Source organism: Dipodomys merriami, unplaced genomic scaffold (genome assembly GCF_024711535.1).
Source record: "Dipodomys merriami isolate MVZ:Mamm:240054 unplaced genomic scaffold, mDipMer1.0.p SCAF_13, whole genome shotgun sequence".
In the NCBI taxonomy this organism is placed as follows: domain Eukaryota; kingdom Metazoa; phylum Chordata; class Mammalia; order Rodentia; family Heteromyidae; genus Dipodomys; species Dipodomys merriami.
In genome coordinates this window covers 39785164-39806178 of record NW_027202604.1, presented here as the reverse complement: position 1 = coordinate 39806178, position 21015 = coordinate 39785164, and the positions used below count along the sequence as shown (strand labels likewise).

Here is a 21015-nt window from a genome sequence, read left to right as displayed (position 1 = left end):
GCCCGAAGCCAGGTTCCGGCGTTCGTGTTCTCACAAGATGCCGATGTGTGGAAGAGGAGACACAAAACTCGTCGGGATGGGCTGCGGCGCCGCGGAGGGGCGGGGCGAAGGGGCGGGGCGCCGCGGAGGGGCGGGGCGAAGGGGCGGGGCGCCACGGAGGGAAGGGGTAGCGGGGCGGGGCGCCGCGGAGGGGAGGGGCGGAGGGGCGGGGCGCCGCGGAGGGGCGGGGCGAAGGGGCGGGGCGGGGCGCCGCGGAGGGGAGGGGCGGGGCGCCGTGGAGGGGCGGGGCGAAGGGGCGGGGCGCCACGGAGGGAAGGGGTAGCGGGGCGCCGAGGGGCGGAGGGGCGGGGCGCCGCGGAGAGTCACTAAGCACGTGAGTGCGGGCGGCCGCCACTGAGGGTGACACCCAGCCTTCGTCTCACGTGACTTCTGTGAAACTCGGTCGGCGCGGGCAAAGCGGCGGCGTGCGGCGCGCGGCGGGTCCGCAGGCAGCCTCGCCCTCCCTCCCCCCCACCCCCGAGACGCGGCCGGGCGCGCCCTTCCCTTCCCAAGATGGCGGCCGTGACCGCGCCCTTCCCGCCGGCCGCACGTCGGTCTCAGCCGCGGACCGTCCCAAGATGGCGTCGGCGGACGCGCTTAAGATGGCGCCGGGGTCACGCGGTCGGCGTCGTCACCGCTCACTTCCGGCCGCGCCGGGCGGCGTTCGCGGACCCTCGGCGTTCCTGGGAGGCGGCGTCGGCGCCGCCCGGCCGGACGGCGCGGCCATGGACCGTCGGAAAAAGCCTCTGGACGTGACGGCGTCGTCGGTGAGTGTGGGCCGGGCCCCGCGCCTCCGCCCCGGCCCTGTGTGGGCCGGGAGAGCCTCGGCCTCCCTCCCCTCACACGGGCCCGACATGGCGGGGCGGGAAGGGCCGTGACGCCGACCTGGCGCCCGGCACTGCGCACGCGCACACCGCTGAGCCCCGTCACTGCCGCTTTCCACAAGTGTTTACGGGATACGCGCGACTTACAGGGGATGCTCGTACACACACACCCCCTGTCCGTAGAACAGCAACTGTCGAGCCTTTGCTTGGTGACACCCCCCTGTAACGCCAGCATGTAGGAGGTCGAGGCGTTCCAGGGCAGCCTGGATTACACAGTGAGACCTTGACTCAAAAACACCTCGAGTCTGAAGAGGACACACGTAAAAGTCGTAGTGTCGCTCTCCCCTCGCTACTGGAGAGCTGGACTGAGATGTGACTCAGTCCGAGTTCATTTAGAGGAAGTCGAAGTACTGCTTCGAGAGTTACAGTGACAGCAACCCTTTCACCTGCGAGAATTGAAATATTTTTATTTACTTACTGGTTTTATTTCCAGTTGGTAGATCTTAAGGCTGAACTCTTCCGAAAACAAGAAGAATTCAAACAAGAAAAACTTCTGAAGGATTCTGGAGTTTTGGGAAAACCCAAGACAACTAATAAGGTAAAATAAAAAATCTATCTCTGCTGATTGCAAACATGAAAGTTACACCGTACTAAGATTTTTTGAAAGCATCAGTATTGTATATACCATAAATGTGATAAAAGAAAAAAAACCTACTTGACCATTTGCATACATAGTCATTTAAAATAGAAATCAGTAAAATGTTTTCCAAGCACATTATAATACTTTCACAGATTATTCACATTCTCATGGAAGATAATCTGTTATAGGTTTTCTGTATCCAACCCCACTCCTTTCCCCAAAAAATCAGGGTCTTTGAGTTGTAAATAGCTTTTGAGTTTTATAGGCAAGAGCATCCACTATCTGTATGACTAATTCTCTGTAGTATATACATTTCTGTTAACATGTTGAACTAGAGCAAAGTTATGAGGTGGAGAAGACAGTGGAGAAGCAATTGGATGCAGTTAGTAGAGTTTGGGCTCTTAGCCCCAGCTGTGCATGTGCAGATCTCCTATTTAAGACAAGAGATTTTTTTTTTCTCTCAGTAATGTGGTTCTGTTTTGTCCTTTTGAATTTTTCTCCAGAAGCCAAGTATTTGGAACAAACAGAACACAGGGATTTCAAATAGAGCTGAGAAGGATGTTGAGCAGAAGATTGAGGAACAGAAGACTTTGGACAAAGCAAGGTACTGTTACATTGAGGATGCCCAAGCAGTGTTGGTTTCACTCTTTGATGTGCAGATGTGATGCACATCAGTTTTTAAGCCAAATACACTTATAAATACACAGTTGATCCTCAATATCTGAGGGGCATCTCTTAGATCCAGTACCCCATTCCTTTTTCCTTCAGATATCTAAACCTGAGGGTGCTCAGTCCCTTATATAAAGTGTTAGAGCGTTTACATATAATATGTGCAATCTTTCCTTACACTTCCCTGTCCTCCCTAGAGGACTTAACACTGTAGTTGTTACACTGTAGCATTTAGGGAATAATAATAATAACCACAACAAATCCGTATATTTTTAGTATAAGCAAAAGCAATATTGCAGTCTTTTTTTTGTTTTTTTGTTTTGGTTGTTGTGGGGCTTCAACTCAAGGCCTGGGCGCTGTCCCTGAGCTTCTTTGTGCTTAAGGCTAGCACTCTATCGCTTGAGCCACAACTCCACTTCTGGGTTTTTTTTTTTTTTTTTGTCGGTCATGGGGCTTGAACTCTGGGCCTGGGCACTGTCTTTCAGCTCCTTCAGCTCAAGGCTAGTACTCTGCAACTTGAGCCACAGCACCACTTCTGGTTTTCTGAGTGGTTTATTGGAGATAGAGTCTCACAACCTTTCCTGAACTGTGATCCTCAGATCCCAGCCTCCTGAGTAGCTAGGATTACAGGTGTGAGCCACTGGCACCCAGCACTTACACTTTTTTTTGAGTGGTTTATTGGAGATAAGAGCCTCAAGGAGACTGCTCTGCCCAGGCTGGCTTCAAATCAGGATTCTCAGATCTCAGCCTCCTGAGTAGTAGGTTTACAAGCAGGAACCACCAGCACCTGCCTTATTGCATTCTTAATGCAGCACATATCAGCAACAATGTAACATGTTTCTGAATATTTTGACTCCCAGTTAATTAAATATAGGTTTATGCAGGGTCAGCCAGCCTCTTAAAAATAAGAGGCCATGCATGTTACCTTTTTTTTTAAATTAATTTTTTAGTTATGATGGTACTTGGATTTGAACTCAAAGCTTTATGCTTGCTAGAAAGGAACTCTACCACTTGAACCATATCCTCAGCTCTTTTTGCTTTTGCAGCATGAGCTAGTGTACAAATTGTACCTTAACAAAACAAAACATTCTTTGCTTAAGGGTCCTGCTTTGAGCTTTTGTTAGATCATTATGCTAATAACAATATTTATGCCAGATGCCGGTGACTCAAATCTGTAATCCTAGCTACTCAGGAGCCTGAGATCTGAGGATTGCAGGTCAAAACCAGGCTGGGCAGGAAAGTCCTTGAGACTTTCATCTCCAATTAACCACCAGAAAACCAGAAGTGGAGCTGTGGCTCAAAGTGGTATAGCACTAGTTTGAGCAAAAAGACCTCAGAGACAATAACCAGGGTTCAAGTTCAAGCCCACAACTGACTAACAAGCAATATTTACTTACTTTTATAGTTCTAGGAACAGAATGCATATTGAACAAAGCACTCTGCCACTGAGCTTTACCCCCACCACTGCCCTTGTCAGCACTCTTTGATCTCTTTTTTTTTGGGGGGGGGTCCAGTTATGGGGCCTGAACTCTGGGCCTGGGTGCTATCCCTCAGCTCTTCAGCGCAAGGCTAACGCTCTACCACTTGAGCCACAGCGCCACTTCCGACTTTTTTCTTTTTGCTTATGTGGTGCTGAGGAATCGAACCCAGGGCCTTATGCATGCAAGGCAAGCACTTTACCACTGAGCCACCTTCCCAGCCCTGTCAGCACTCTTTGAAGAAGTGTCCCATGTGTTTTTGGACTAGATGATATAATGTCTAGCATCATAGACCCCAAACTTGCCCTCTCCCAAAGAAGAGAACAAAGATTACTATAGTACTCTTCACCTAAATTCGCAAATAACGTACTTTCTCATTTCCTTTTTTTTTTCTTTGCTCCTTCCCTTTTCTTCTCCACCCCTGCACAGATGTATAGGTACAGGGACACTGGAGTGTCATGACACTTTATCTTAGAGTTATTTTCATCATGTCTTGCAAGTTCCAAGACATTAGCTCACATAGTCACAATACTGCTATCATACACAAGAAACGTAACCCTGGTAAGACAAATTTAGCATTTTGTGGTCCATATTTCAGATTATGCAGTACATTTACATCCTATATAGCTGTTTTTACGTTCAGGATTTAGAGATTACATATTATATTTAGTTATCAATTCTCTTTGGTCCTTGGGATGGTTAATGTTTTTTGGTTTTGTGTGCATGTGTGTGCCAGTAGTAGAGCTTAAACTCAGAATCTGTATGCTATCCCTTAGCTTTTTTGCTTGAGGTTGGCACTCTGCCACTTGAGCCACATCTCTACTCCTGGCTTTTTGGTAGTTAATTGGATAAGAATCTCATGGACTTTCCTGCCTGAGGTGGCTTTGAACTGGGATCCTGAGATCTTAGCCCCTGGAGTAACTAAGATGACAGGTGGGAGCCATGGACACCTATCTTGATAATTAATCTTGGTTGTCCATGTGACTGGGCTGAGCAGTGCCTAAAAAATTAGGAAGCCCACCTCTGGGGTATCTGTGCGGTGTTTCCACGGATGATTAGATCATGAGGGCTGAGACCTAGTGAATGATAACAGTGGATGGATTTGAATTTTGACTAGGCTGTTGAATAGATATTGGAGGTAGTGGGACTTTGGAAAATGGGACCTGGTGGCAAGAAGAGGTCACTGGGTGCATCCAGCAAGGGTGGGGATTGTTTGGCCTGGGCCCTCAAAATCATTGGTATGGGACAGGACAGGACAAGACAGACTCGTGTTTGTGCGCTGCCAGGGGCCTGTCTGTCAGTATTGATAATTCCTTGTATGACCCTCCAATGATGTTATAAATACCTGAATGTCCCTTAGAAGAGAAAAGATTTCCCACTCTGCCTAGCCCCTTCCTGTGTTCACTGTGCTTCCTGGCTGCCATGAGTTAAACAACCTCCTTCACTGTGTCTTCCCACCACCATGATGGACTGAAACCTCTGAACTGAGCTATTTTTAAATTAAGTCCTTTTATCTCAAAAGGAGTTTTTGTCAGGTATTTCATCACAGTGATGCAAAGTCTGACTAAAACAAGCCCTTTAATCTATTATAAGTCTCTTGCCTTTTTGTTGCTTGTCATTGTATTGACATTCCTGCTGGAGTCCTAACCATTCTGCCCAGATTGAACTCAAAACTGTGATCCTTTTCATCTCTGCCTTCACAGTAGCTAAGATTACAGGCAAGAATTACTATGCCCAGCTGGCCAGTAATTTATGTGGTATTTCATTCTCACAGTGCATGGTCTACAGGTGTTTGCCTCTAGTACTCAGAATGTTACCAGAATTAATACAAGCAGAGAAGCTGCTTATTCCGTTGCCAGTGTTGCTTATTAGTGTGTCACGGTATTGTTCATGCTGTTTTTAACATAGATGTGTCCATATCTAACAAGTGCCAGGACAGGGCAGTCGGTGCTGGTTGCACCAGGCACTGGGGAAATGGCTGTGATTGGGCTGGGGATGTGGCACCCTCACCAGAAACGGCAGTTGTAAGACTATTCCTAATACTTGTCTTTTTTTCTCCTAGGGAAAAATTAGAAGAAAAAGCCAAGTTATATGAAAAAATGACTAAAGGAGACTTTATAGGTAATGTCAATAATTTATTTTCTGTATTTACTTCATTTTCTGTAACTCATAGGTAGCATGGATATTAATATGTTTAAAGAGCTGTAAGAAAAGGGAGAGATTTTTGCCTTCAGTGCTGCTCCAAAACAGGATAGGATAGTCCACTGATTGCCCAGTGGCTACAGTGAGGCAGGTGTCACAGAGCCCTTCATGGGTCTAAAAAGGTTTCAGTGGGCCATCGTTATGTTATAGCTGAAGTTTAAGGTTAAGTTTACATCTTTGTTTAAGTAAAAAAGAAAGTAGGTGAGAGTTAGAGTTATATCACTGTGTCCAGGTTCTTTTCTCCCATTTTTCCTCTTTGTTTTATTTCTGTGAGGCGCATATGATTGCTTTAAAACAATGGGAATAACATACCTCTTCTTTTTCAACACTAATTTGGGTTAAAAAATAGTAGGAGGGATTTTGAGAGGCAGGACACTTTTCATTGTCAGAAGGGAGGAAGAATGATGGTGTGCTTAGGTTATTTTCTGGACATATAGCATCTTTGATACTGCCTTAAGGGTTTTGGCGAACTGGGGAATGGGTTCTGTGGTAGGAATGGTATGCGAGTAGATCAGCAGGGCATGGACAGGGCCAGCACTGAGCAGGGCCATCTTCCCTAGCTGGGGCAGTGGCCCAGTGGTAGAGAAGAAGGCTGGGTGTGGGCCAACCAGTGTCCCTTCGCACACAGACACTCAAGAGCTGGGAGGTGTGGGAAGGCTTTGCTACTTTTCTGCAGAATCAGTTGGTGATTGTCACCAGGTGGCCTCACCAGTGTGCTCCTGCACCTGGGCTCCAGAGAGCACGTCTCTTCTCTGAGATAGTACTACACTCGGGTTTTTTTTGTTTTTTTTTTAATTTAATTTTTTTTTTATTGTAAAGATAGTATACAGAGGGTTACAGTTACATGAGTGAGGTAATGAGTACACTTCCTCTTGAACATTGTTACCCCCTCCATTGTTCTCCCCCTACCATCCCCTCCCTCCCTCCCTTCCCCGGGGTTCTTTTTTTTTTTAATTGTGATTAAGTGATTACGTAATTTCCGGAAGTTCACAGTATTGTGGAATGATGATACTCATTTAAAGTCACAAGTTCATTCTAACTTTCCTGGAGCAAATTGTCAATCACAGTCTGTAATATATAACGGTGCTCACATGTTATATACCATATATGTGATCAGCAGTATGGGGATATTTAGTAGTGGTTCGACCAGATGAATGGGAGTTCTTTGTTTCTTAAGTCCTGTTAGTTTTGTCATATCACCTAACATTTTGGATTTAGCATCCACTTATCAGGGAGACCATGTACCGTTTGTCTCTTTGTTCTTGGCTTACCTCGCTCAACATGATTCCTTCTAGCTCCATCCATTTCCCTGCAAATGCCATTATTTTGTCCTTTCTAATGGCTGCATAATATTCCATTGTGTATAGATACCACAGTTTTTGGATCCATTCATCTGTGGTGGGGCATCTGGGTTGTTTCCATATCCTAGCTATTGTGAACAGTGCTGCAATAAACATGGAGGTGCACGTGTCCTTGTATATTGGTTCCTGTTGTTCAGGGTAGATGCCTAGAAGTGGTATGACTGGGTTGTAAGGGAGGTCAATCTTTAGCTTTCTAAGGACTCTCCAGACTGCTTTCCAAAGTGGTTGTGTAAGTGTACATTCCCACCAGCAGTGTAATAGGGTTCCTCTTTCTCCACATCCCCTCCAGCATTTGTCGTTGGCTGATTACTACACTCGTTTTTGTTGATTCTGGCTTGAGTCATTGAAACAGAAACCAGGTCCAAAGGACTGTGGATGTCCAGATCTAGTCTGGACAAGGCTTCCAGCCTGCATCTTGATGGCAATACTGACCTGTGTGCTTGAGCCAATAAGCTTCGGAGACTCTCCTCTAAACGGGATTACAGTGCTTGCTGGTGACAGAGACTCTTAGTAGCTGCTCAGTATATCTTTATCTGTGTCCTCAGAGAAAAATACTCACTTACCTTAACCATAGCAAAACTTCACATGATATTGTCTGCAATTATGTGAGCTGTCCTGGGTGAAATTAAACTAACGTTGTGGGTTGCTGTATCCTGGTCAGCATGTGTCTTAGCTCCTCACATGCTCTTCAGCCCCAGGGCAGACAGTATCCTGTAGAGCGCCGTGTGTTCTACAGCCTTGTCCATGAGCTTGAAAGAAGTTCAGATGGCTACTTTTACCTGAGTTATGACCTGCAGAACATTTGCCCTGCCCATTACCTGGTTAATAAGGGGCAAAGGTACAGCCCAGTGCTTAGAAAGGCTGTTGCACCTGCAGATCCACTGTCCTGATCTGCAGCAGAAGAAATGCTATTCTGCTCCTACAAAAGTCACTGAAAATGAGGGTTTTGGTGGTTGTAAAATGGTGTTCTGAGACTGTATTGCTTGCTCAGATGACTTATTGAGTAAGAAGAAAAATTTGGGGCTTTTAAAAGATCTTTTTGTGTGTGATCCATGTTTCCAGTGGCCAGTTGACAGCTTGCTCTTAGGTGCCAGTGCCCTGAGTCTTTGCAAAGCACTCTAGGGTGGAAACACTGTGAACCATGGGCACCTGAGCTTCCAGGCAGTGAGCGTGATGACTGTCTGCCAGTCCCAGGCATGGTTTTCTTCCTTGATGTCAGTAACCTGAAAATTGATTTTTGTGTCCTAGATGAGGAAGTGGAAGATATGTACCTTGTGGATTTCACACAGAAGATCATAGACAGACGCAGAGAAATGGAGGCGTTTGGTGTCAATAGAGAGTCCTTGAAAGGAATAGAAAGGGATGATGACGAAGATGGCGACAACCTTCCTGAAAGAGACATACCTCCTCCGCAGGACCCTAGTGAGGAATGGTGGGTGATAGCGGGAGAGAGCAGAGTGACACTTTCAGATTTATGTTAGCTTTTTGTTGTTGTTGGTCGTGGGCAAGCCCCGTCCAGCATGTTTTCTGCTAGTGAGATGTGGATGCTACCTTCTGCTCCCTATGTGACCTCAACCAAATTCCTGACTTCTCTGAGACCCAGAGTCTTATCTGTGAAATAGAGATTAGAGTGTCTCATTCCATGTTTCCACAATCATTTAGCATTAAGAGATAAACAATAGGGGCTGGGAAGGTAGCTCAGCGGTAGAGTGCATGCCTTGCAAGCATGAGGCCCTGGGTTCGATTCCTCAGCACCACATAAACAGAAAAAGCCGGAAGTGGCACTGTGGCTCCAGTGGTAGAGCACTAGCCTTGAGCTGAATAGCTGAGGGACAGCGCCCAGACCCAGAGTTCAGGCCCCATGACCGGCAAAAAAAAAAAAAAAAAGAGAGAGAGATAAACAATCTAGGCTGCCCAAGAATTTACTCTCTGGAGCATAAACAGATACTCTGTAAAGCTTCATTTTTGAAATCTTCCTGGGTTTTCTGTTTATGTGAAGGATGCCACATCCTTACTGGCTTATGAGTCAATCAAGTCAGTAGAAATTAGAAGGAAGATTCCATTGTAATTATTTTCTCTCCCTAGACACTCATTCCGCACACAGGACATTGCTTAGAGACTTAATAATCTTGACTGTGACCTGCTGTCAAACTCCGTGTCCTCATTATGGGGTATTTCTTAGAACTTGCTTAGGACTGTTTGTGGCATATTTTGTCATTTTATCAGGCTGTGATCCTGTGGGCCGTTGTTTATAGGAAGCCAAGTTCTTATGTTCAAATACTACTGAAGGTCTGTGGTAGTCCAGAAATAACACTCTATTAAGATAAAACAGGTGGCTTTCTACCTACCTTCTAAAAAAGCTTATGTCTTAAAGAACATTTGGCCACTGTCTGGCTCTGCTGTAGGAACAAAGAGAACATGTATCCTCTTTTATCAATGCCTTCATCATCTGAATGCTCATCTGATCTTGGATGGGCTTCAGAAAAATAGTAAGGACTTCTCACATGTTTCCCACCTTCCCCAAGAGATGGGGCAGAGGGGAGCTCACTCTGCCTGGAAGCTCCAAGCTTGCCCAGGCAGCCAGGCTGCTCAGTAAGCAATTACTAATGAAACAGAGCCATTGCTGACTGCTGTCTTCCTTCTCTGCTGACAGGATCTGTTTTGGAGGCCCACTGAAGAACAGAATACTTTGTGATTGCTTTTCTGAAAAGAAATTACATTTCCTTTGAAAGCTCATTTTATTTTTGCTTATTAATGCCTATATGATTACAAGCAATTTGTCAGTGATTTGAGTCTAGGGACAATGCAAAGCGCCACATGCTACCATATATGAAATAAGACACACTGCAAGTATTATTTTAACACTAAATGCTAGAATTATAACAGTTCATAAAATCCTTGTAACAGTAGTTACATTCCAGGTGGTGGAAAAATCTTCCTGTAAAAATACTGTAAATTACACAGACCATCTGGCCTGCTGGTTTCCTCCCATTCACTTTTTTTTTTTTAATCTGCTTTTAGCAGTTGGAAGTTTCATATCTGTGGCAATCAGCTATAAACTATAGTAGTAGATTTCTGCATTTTTAGATAATGGGCTAACAATGAAAATCAGCATTACTTAAGAGGAAAGAGACTGATGGACCTTGAATTGGTTCACTAGTACCTATTGGTTCCTGTGGTGTTGTCAGCATCCTGCAAAAGGCTATGTGAGATACCTTGCATTGTATCTTATTGTAAATAAAATGTTTTCTGTGAGAACCCACAGATCTTTCCTATTGGTAGAAAGTCACAGAATTTCATGTGCTGTGCTGTTTGCTGGCTGCCTTGTCTCTGCTGTGTAATTAGGGCAAAGATGAAGAAATAGGTATAGTGATTGCTTCCTTCTAATAAAAATACCTGAAAAATACCACCTCTTTTAATCAGGAAATCTGTAACACAATGGAAAAAATTGTACCGATGAGAAGAAAGCAGGGCAGAATTAGAAAGTGGGTCTTTTAGAAAACATGTTCTTAATGGTAGTGATCTCTGAGGTTCAAGGTTCTTGGTAATGAAGTCATATTATTTCTTTTTTATTAAAAATGTTATTTATATGTTTATCAAACCACAAATAATTGTTTAGATTGAATTCTTTCAGCTGACTTTAAAATTGCATTCACAAGGCCTGCATTTCTTCACTGCACTAGCTGCCTGACAGAGAGACCTGCCCCTGTGCACCAGACTTTGTCCCTAGCCTCTCACTTTCCTTTCAGGGTGGACTACGTGGACTCTCTGGGGCGGTCTCGGCGCTGCATGAGGAAGGACCTGCCAGACCTGCTGGAGATGGACAAAAACCTTCAAGGGAGACTGTAAGTTTTGGTGTGCACCTCTTACCAGGAGACACTGTTTAATCACTGCCAGTTATCTTTATTGTTCCACAAAGATTTTTTTTCTGATGTTTGAGAATATTTACTGAAGCACTTCAGTGGATAGAGTATCTGTATGCACATGAGCCACACCCAGGAAACAGTTTCCATGGATTATCATCTCTTCTATTTTGCCCAGTATTAGGGTTCTTAATTGCTTGGCTTGCTTATATAGCTATACCACTGCAATCATGCATCCAGCCTAGTTTTTTTTTCTGTTTCTTATATATTTATGTGTGTGTGAGAGAGAAAGTGGAGAGGGTGCGGTGGATAGGGCTAGAATGAGATGACTTGCTAAAATATTTGGGGAATATCTGTAAAGTGCCTACATTTTTTTCATCACAAGTAACTTTTGTGTGAGAATTGTTGGAAGATGCTCCATCTTGTCGGAGCCTTCCAAGCCAGGAATCTTACAGGTAGGCCTGGACTCAGCAAGAAAGGGAGAGCAGAGACCATGGCCATCTGCCAGGACAAGAAGTGGTGCCTGTGCATGGGGTTAGGCCCTCCCTAACAGTTCCTAGGAGTTCTTTCTCCTTGCCGGTGCTGCCTCTTTTTTCCTCCTCCCCAGAACCAAGATGAGAAGGAAAGTTATGTCTTTTTGGTTTTCTTTTGTTTTTTTTTGGTTTTGATTTTGTTTTAGATAGTGTCTTGCCATGTCCCAGGCTTGCTTTGAACTCATGATCCTCTTGTCTCTTAACTCCCAAGTGCTGAGACTACTGACATGTACTACTACAGCCCATTGCTTTTGTCTTGAATGCTGAGGCAAGACACCAGTTTGCCTGTATAATACATCTGGCTCTTGATTTAAAAGGAAAATACCAGTATTGTTGATCAGAAAGCTTTGCTAGGTAACTGTTGTCTTTATCAAATAGTGTTTCTTGGAGGTGGAGGTGGGGCACACCTGTGACCTCAGCTCCCTGGGAAGTGGAGGACTGCAGTTGACAGCCAGCCTGGGCAGAGTCAGTGAGACTGCCTCAACAAATGAGCCAGGTGCAAAATAGTCATGTCTGTCATCCCAGCTGGGCACGGATCCTATTTGTATAATAGGATTGCTGTTCATTCTGGCAAATATATGAGACCCCCACCAGAAAAATAAGGAAAGAAAAAAATATTGAGTGTGACTAGTGACAGACAGAGCACCTGCCTAGCAAGCTCCACGCCTGGATTCCAGCTGTAGTGTCACCACTAAAATGTGTCTGTGTTGTTCCCTGTCCAGATCCAATGGATTGAGCTTAGGCACTGCTTTCCCACAGTCTTTTTGAAGAGTTTTTTTGCTCTGTTCTTCTACTAGCTTTGTTAGTCCTGCGAATGAGAAAACCTTGTTATCTGAAGACATGAGGAAAGAACTTCAGCGCCAGCAATGGGAGGAAGAGGAAAGGGAAGCCCTGAAAAAGCCAGTGGGGCCCGTCCATTATGAAGACATCCGAGAAAATGGTATGCTTGTCCTCCAGTGCTCTGAAAGGACTGCTGTCACCACCTGCCAACAGCTCTGACACAGAGGTCAAGATGCTGCTTTGGAAATTCAGATAATCCCTCTGTTTATAGAAAAAAAAAAGACTAGAAATTGGAATACCTTCCATTACATAGAAGTTCCATTACATTTCCAGAGAAAAGTAGGAACAGCCATAGCTAAAATTTATGCATCTTTGTTATGTTTATCACATGGGACACAATGAAAACTAGTTCTAATTTTTTTTAAAGTGTGTAAATATCACTGTGTTTCCTTTAGGTTAGGAGATCTTGAGTGTTTTACTGATAGAGTCATCTAATCTTTTGAATAATTTTGACTTATTTCAGAGGCCCGACAACTCGGTGTTGGATATTTTGCCTTTGCCCAAGACAAAGAGTTGAGAAACAAGCAGATGAAAACTTTAGAGATGCTACGGGAACAGGTACAAATTAATTCAAAGTCAAATTAAGGATTTCAGTAACTGGTTTTCGTTGGGCTTGTTGTGCAGAAAAAGCAGCAAATAAAAGTAGGAATTCAAAATGCTATAGTAGGTCGTGTAAAGGTTTCTTGTGCTTTTAAACTTTAAAATTAGAACTGTGTCAAGCTACTCAGGAGATGGAGATCAGGAGGGTTACAGTCCAAGGCCAGCCTAGGCAAAAACGTTAACAAGACCCCCTATCAACAAACAAGCTGGCGTGGTGGTGGCGTAGGCCTCCTAGCTACATGGGAGGTATATGATGTGAGGTTGGCCAAGGTAAACAGTGCAAAAATAAAGGGGGGGGGGGGAGAGAATAAAGAAAGGAGTAACACTGTCCACATGAAATGTACTTAATACCTGACTTATGTAACAGTAGCCCATCTGTCTATCACCTTTCTAGAAACAATTAAAAAAATTAAAAGTAACAAAAACAAAAAAACTAAAGCAAAGATGCTGGGGGCTATGGGTCAAGCAGTAGAACACTGTTGACCTAATTCAAACTCCCAATAGTACCCTCCTCCTCCCCAAAAGAAACTTTTCAGACCTAATGTGACTTTCATGTTTTAAATCTGCGGTGTTTTGGGGATGGTTTGAGTAAGAAAATAAAGTTTCTTTAAGGGAAAACATCAGATGTTTGTGTAATAAGTTTGTTTTCAGGGTCTCAAGGAGAGCTTTTTAGAGATACTGTGAAAATCAGTCTTTTCGAAAAAAATCATTTCATTCATTTAAGCAGAAATACTGTACATTTGGCTTCAAATAATTTTGTAACTTTCTATATCCTGTTAAGACAACAGATCAAAGAACAAAACGAGAAAACATAAAGGAAAAAAGAAAAGCTATGTTAGAAGCAAGACTTTCTAAGCTTCGACAAAAAAAGATGAAGAAAAGCAAAGAAGATGGGGCAGGAGAAGAAAATGGAGGTAAGTTGTGTCTTGCTTGCTGAATTTCACGGTGAGCATGCTCGTCCCATTGATGCTCACTGATGGGATTGGCATTGTGGGAATCACCACTTAGTTTTATCTGTAGGCAGAAAATGAACTTTTGAGGCACTGCTAGAAGCAGTTTTTAGAACAAAAGTGGTACAGAGTGACACTCTAGTCCTTTTCGACAGTAGACAGAGATATTAATAAACTATATATGGGGTTGTTTCCTGGAATGTCATTTTAGTAAGGGAGACTTAGGCATTCAAAACATAGATATAGACTTAGACAAAGGCATCTAAGGTGAAGTTCAATCTTGTACATATGTAAGTGTACATAAAAAAATAAAAATTGTGTTGAGTGCTTTTTGATGTTTTGAAACAAGTATACATTGTGTAATCTTTAAGTCAGGGTGAATAGATCTGTTTCCCCAAATAGTTACCATGTCTTTGTGGTAAAACCATTGAAAATTCTTTCTTCTAGTTTTTAGATTTTAATTTTATTTGTGATAATATAGTCTCAAAAAAATATGTTCCCAAAGTTGGGAACTAAAGAATTTAGCGAAATGGTTATAGGTAATTTTCCAAAGCATTGTGCCCTAGACTGGGATTGGGAGCTTGGAGCACGTGTCCCTGGGGAACACCACAGAGCACCCCAGGCAGTCAGCCTTCTCTTCCTATGTGTGATGGCCGGACTCTGAACCAGGCAACAGACACCCTTTCCAGAATGCCTTCATGAGCACAGAAGGCTGTTTTCCCTCTTCAGGGTGTGGGGTGATCAGGGTATCTTAGTAGCTCTGCCTCAGAGCTCATCACATCCTAGGCTTCTCCCATCTTGCTGTTCCCCAGTGCTGCTCCTGATGGCAGGGTCAAAACTAGGCTGTGCTTAGCACAGGGGAAGTTGGGAAATGACCTCTCATTTGAGGCGACCACACGCCCAGCTGAACCTGGACCGTTTTATTACCGAGAAGATAAAGACAGTAGGCCATTTTATAACCTCTGGACAAAACTTTACCTTTGAAAAGTTACAAACTGGAAAATTATCTATTTAATTTCATTAAATGGTATCATGGTAACATGTTAAGCTCTGCATATTATTTGTTTTTATTCTGTCTCTGGGATATGCCAGGAGATGTGAAGTGCCAGCATAGTGGGTTTTTGTTGTGTTTGTTGTTTAAATATTTTCTTTAAAATTTAGAAACTTTAGAAATGGCCATAATTGAATAGCACATTGTAGGTTATGGCTCCATAGCACCCTGACTGTGTTTGCTTTGTCTGGGCTTGATGCTTTACTTGGCTAATTTGGGGTTTTCTGATCCTTTGATTGTTGGCTTAGGAAAACTTGGGGGGCATAACAGAGCAGTCTTTGAAATCTCTGAACCTGGGTTTAGAGTCCTTTTTTTTTTTAAGTTACTTTTTATTGTAAAGATACTATACAGAGGGGTTACAGTTACATGAGTAAGGTAATGAATACATTTCCTATGGAACATTGTTACATCTCCTTTGTTTTTCCCCTACTATTCCTTCCCTCCATATCTCCCCAACTCCTCCTTCTACCCTCCTCCCCCGAAGTTGTAAAGTCCGTTTTCAACATTGAGTCCTTTCTTAACATTGAGCTGAGTCTTCCTCAGTGTCAAAGTGGGAATAAAATGGAATACTGCATTTATTAATTTGTTATGAGTTCAATAACTAGTTGTATATAAAGTGCTTACACAGCCCGCCACCTGGGATGTAATAGGTACTCTATAAATACTAGATGTTGCTTTTACTCTCAGGACTAGCATGGTCATTTAAAAAGTATTACAATGAGGTCTTATTTCCATATGTAAAACAGATGGAGACATTATTGGACCTTTGCCATCAGAGGCAAAGGCTATGCCAGCTCCAGCTCCAGCTCCAGCTCCCCAGAGCAGCAAGGTGGAAGTCATCATCCAGGAGAGGAAGGATACCAGGCCAGGAGTACCTCACGTCAGAGAGTGGGACCGAGGAAAAGGTAAGGGAGAAGGTGTCAGGTGTGAAACCTTTTCCAGTCGGCAGCCTTACGAGGGTGCATTGTTTTACCCAAGTGTGATTCTGGTATGGTGCTGTTGTTTATGGTGCTGGGATCGAACCCAGGCTCTCGCACATGTTGGGCAGGCCCTCTGCTGAGCCACCCCCAGCCCCTTGGTGAGTATTGAAGGTCCTTAGAGGTCTAAGGAAACCTCAAAGTCTTAAACTTGTTTCTTTTCCACACTAGTCGGGAGACCTGTAAAATGCAAGTATAAAAGAGCAGGGTCTGCAAAGGCATCATGCCAAAAGGATGGAGCTCCTTTTGTTTTATTGGGTTTTTTGTTTTATTGAAGCACAAAGGAAAAGTTTAAATTAGTGCTGTTTTTGTGTGGCGTTATACTGTAGAATGACAATTTAGTTAAGATTTGTACACATTTCTTCTGTGTCTCAACGAAAGACAACAAAATTCAACAAAAGATGAAAGTTTATGTTTTGGTATGATATACCGTATCTTGTCAAACAAATGATTTGACTATTCCATTTTTTTCTTTTTTTCTCTTCAAGTGAATTTTAGAGCCTTTTTTGACAGTCTTCAGAACCTGCAAGCCTTTTCACAGTCTTTCTCTAATCTTTCCATATCTTAAAGTCACTTCTTGATTGTAAATGTGTGTATGTATGTATGCATATGTGTGTACGTATACACAAATGTGCCAGCACAGGGGCTTGAACTTGGCCTTGCCCTCTCACTTAAGTATCTCATACTCAACTATTGTTCTACCTCTTGAGCCATATCTTCAACCTGGCATTTTGCTGATTAAGTTGAAGGTAGAGTGTCTCAGAATTTTCTGTCCCAGCTGGCTTCAAACCTTGACCCTTCAGGTCTCGGCCTCCTGAGTAGCTAGGATTACAGGAATGAGCCACTGATGCCTGGCTGCTAATACTATTTGTAGATATAAAATACCACCCCCCCTTTTGTTGGTTGTAGGACTTAAACTCTGCCTAAGTGCTGTCCCTCAGCTTTTCAGCTCAATGCTAGCGCTCTACCACTGGAGCCAAGGGCCACTTCTGGTTTTCTGAGTGGTTTATTAGAGATAAGAGTCTCACAGACTTTCCTACCCGGGCTGGCTTTGAACTGTGATCCTCAGATCTCAGCCTCCTGAGTAGCTAGGATTACAGATGTGAGCCTCCAGCACCCGGCAATATAAAATATGTTTGACAAATGACAAATGACAAAGCTTTGTCATTGGCCTTTCTTATCTTCCAGAGTTCAGTATGGCTTTTTTTTTTAGGTCCTGGGGTTTGAACTCAGGACTTAGGTGCTGTTCTTGAATTTTTGTACTCAAATCTAGTCCTGTACCACTTGAGCCTACAGCTCCACTTTCAGCTTTTTGGTGGTTATAGAGTCTTAGGGACTTTCTTGCCCAGACTGGCTTCGAACCAGGATCCTTGGATCTCAGCCTCCAGAGTAGCTAGGATTACAGGCATGAAAATGGCTTTTCAGAAATACATGTATAAGCTAATTGGCAAATAATAACAATGAATTTATCTCGTAATTAATTAATCAGTATTCTAACTATTCTTTCTCATCTTCACTAGAATTTTCCTTTGGTTACTGGTCGAAGAGACAGTCAGATCTCCGGGCTGAGCGGGATCCTGAGTTTGCCCCACCATCAGATTACTTTGTGGGTCAAAAGAGAACTTCTTTGAGTAGCCAAATGTGGAACAGATCTGGACCTGCACCAAGTGACCCCGAGCAGCCCTGTGCCGAGGGCCCGGAGCCCCGCACTGCACACATGCCACCCCCGCCTGCTCGTGAAGCCACACCACAAGCCCCCACAGTCAATTTTGAAACGCTGGATGATATGATATCATACTATAAACAAGTAACATGATCTCCAACAGCATTTTGAACTTGGGTTTGTACCCTTAGTGGTGACTTCCTCTCCCAGAGGAGGAGAAACAACTTTGGGGACTGAAATGTACCTGTATCCTCTTTCCCTTTCCCGAGAAGGCACAGGCTGGTCCTAGGCTGGATTTATCAGTAGTGGGGAAGGTAAATGGGAGAATGGGAATTTTTCATTACCTTGCTGTGTATTTATTACAAATGGGTGTAGAAGAAACCTGCTCTGCTTCATGCAAGTGCAGTCCAGGCTTCTTTTTTGGGGGAGAGGGTCAGTCATGGGGTTTAAACTTTGGGCCTGGGTGATGTCCCTCAGCTCTTCATCTCAAGGCTAGAGCTCTACCACTTGAGCCACAGCGCCACTTCTGGTTGTTTATTGGAGATAAGTCTCATGGATTTTCCTGTCCAGGCTGTCTTTGAACCATGATTCTCAGATCTCAGCCTCCTGAGTAGCTATGATTACAGGCGTGAGCCACCAGTGCCTGGCCAGTCCAGGCATTTATAATGCTTTTTTTTTTTTGTCAGTTGTGGGGTTTGAACTTAGGGCCTATGCACTGAGCTCTTGTTTGTTCAAGACTAGCACTCTTACCACAAGAGTCTCATGGGGACATTGAGCTGTGATCCTCAGATCTCAGCCTTCTGAGTAGCTAGGATTACAGGCGTGAACCACCAGCACTGGGCTTACGCTCTCTATTTCATACCTACTCCCATGACTTAGATTTATGAATTATGAATTTCAGTCCTTTTGCAAACACTAGCATATTAGGTACCTTTATTTAAAGGTTCAGCATACAGGTTAGTTGGAGCATAGATCAGAAGGAGCTCTTGATTGTCCAGCAGGCAAAGGAAGAGTATCTTAAGAGAGGCAAAGTAATCCATTTCCCCAGAAGATCCTGGAGCTGGTGCAGTATTTGAAATAGTGAGGCCAGGGAGAGTGCCTTTGTAATCCAGGAAGGCTTTCCACATCTCTGTGCACAGTAGTTATCTGATGAAACATTTCTGGAGTCCACTGAGACTGGTCAGAGATTCAGTGGACTCAGTGCATCTTGGGTATAACAATTAGAGCTTTTTAGCTTGTCCTGTCCTCCTGCTGACACTCCAGACTGCCCTAGGCCTTCCTGATTGCATCAGATGTATGCTTGTGTGGAGTGAAGCAGGTAGGTCCCTGTGTCCTTACTATGAAGAGGTGTCCAGGTAGGCAGGGTTCCAAGGAATGGCACTAGGCTAGAGACCGCCCTGCCTCTGTCAGAGGGACCCCTGTATAGCACAGATAAGTAGCTGGGAATTGTTTGCCATGCCCATCCGACTCTCTGGGGCAGGCCCCAGGCTGGTGGGTGTCCTGTTGGAACTCAGCTTAAGTCTTCAAAGTTCCCTGAAGGAGGAAGTGGGAAGGAGATAGCATCCAGCCTCTGTGGCTGACTTCTCCAGCACAGTGGCGTCGGACAGGAGTGCCCTCATCCTCACTACAGATGACATACAGGAGCAGGGGAGAGGGTCAGCAACTGGTCACCAAAATGCCACTATGTCTAACCTCTACAGAAGTCATGCTCCAAGTGCTCTCTGTTCATAGCCTTGTTGCCTCAAGTGAAGCAGATTTGGACAAAAATTTTCTTACTTCTGAATCCATAGCATTGGCAGAGTTGCTACCTATTGTCATTCTGTCGGCCTAATCTAGCAAATACCTCTGAATAAATGCAAGTGTAACCCCACTAATTGAACTATCTTCTTTGCAGAAATTGACAAGCTGATCCTAAAATTCGTATGGAAATGAAAGGGATTCGGAATAGCCAAACAATCTTGTTAAAAGAACAAAGTTGGAGGACTTGCACTTGCTGATTTCAAGTCCAGTTGCAAAGCTGTAATACCTGTTGTGTCCTGGCATAGGCACAGATGGATAGATCAGTGCAATAGAAGTTAACTCATGGTCAGTTGACTTGACAGGAGCACCAGGACCATCCAATGGGCAACTAATAGTCCCTTCAACACATAGGGCTGGGACAACTGGATAGCAATTACTCCTACAAAAGACCAACTTAAATAGACTAAAGACCAACCAGTTGAAACAGCTTAAAGGACAAAGGAGGAAAAGGCAAAAAAAAACTAAAAAGAAATAATGACTATATGTTAAGAGTCATAAGAAATGGAAAAAGGAAGATGAGATGGGAAACAGGAAATAGACCATGAGAAAGATGTAGTGAATGTTTGTAAGGCAGGGCAAGTGAGGACTCAGGAGGGGGCTGGGAGGTGGGGGACGGGGAGGGGGGCGGCGGTGGTACCCTTGAAGGAGGGACCAGAAGATCAGCCAGATGGCATCCAGAGCCTACTTCAGGGTGGGCCCCCCAAGTGGCATTTTTGTCCTGGCCTAGAGCACCTAGTGTGAACAGAATCAGTTGTGCATGTTGGCTGTGACTAATAAGTCATGATTTCCCTGGGATTTGAGAGACTGTACAAGCCTATTCCTAGTACCTTCCTTGTAGCATAAATTTCAGTTTTTGTGAGTCCAGCTATATCCTGTTCTGCTTTAGACCCACAGTTCAAGTGTTAGTACCCCTTCAGGAAGTCTCCAGCTTGTTTGGTACCACTTAGTGTATCCAGCAGATGGCGTTGGTGTACTCAGATCCATGCTCTAAAGCAGCAGTCTAATAGAAATATAACTATAATGTTGTTTACGAAGAACAGTATTTTAAAAATCCGATTAAAATAATAAACCCCAATATCACAAAATAAAAAAATTAAAGCCAAATTAACTTGGATGTTTTATGTTCAACCCAAGCTGGCCAAAAGGTAGCATGTAGTTAATTCATGGAAATTATCAGTGAGATAATTTAAATTTTTTTACACTGTCTTCAGAGTGTCCTGCATCACAGCAAATATCTCCGTTTGAATATGCTCTCTGTGCTTTGTGTGTGTGTGTGTGTGTGTGTGTGTGTGTGTGTGTGTGTGTGTGTGTGTGTGTGTGTGTGTGTGTGTGTGTGTGTGTGTGTGTGTGTGTGTGTTTGAGATAGGATCTCAAGATACAGCCCAGGCTAACCTTGAACTCCACAGTCCTCATGTTTCCACCTCCCAGTCTAGGGATTCCGGTGTGTACCACCCATAGCCATCCATAGCTTGGACATTATGTGCAATATTTGATCCATATTGAGATGTCCTAAAAAAGACAGTTG

At 44.0% G+C, this 21015-nt stretch overlaps 1 protein-coding gene across 1 annotated transcript; it reads left to right on the top strand.

Annotated features, from left to right (window-relative positions):
* Positions 1–700: 700 nt before the first annotated feature.
* Positions 701–20612, top strand: LOC138824840 (coiled-coil domain-containing protein 174-like). The gene is made up of 11 exons (XM_070019205.1): positions 701–806; positions 1357–1461; positions 2007–2107; positions 5713–5771; positions 8462–8645; positions 10963–11058; positions 12407–12549; positions 12913–13007; positions 13831–13963; positions 15797–15955; positions 17548–20612. Exons 1-11 carry the CDS (start codon positions 765–767, stop codon positions 17841–17843), a joined length of 1413 nt encoding a protein of 470 aa, XP_069875306.1. The 5' UTR covers positions 701–764; the 3' UTR covers positions 17844–20612.
* Positions 20613–21015: the final 403 nt, after the last annotated feature.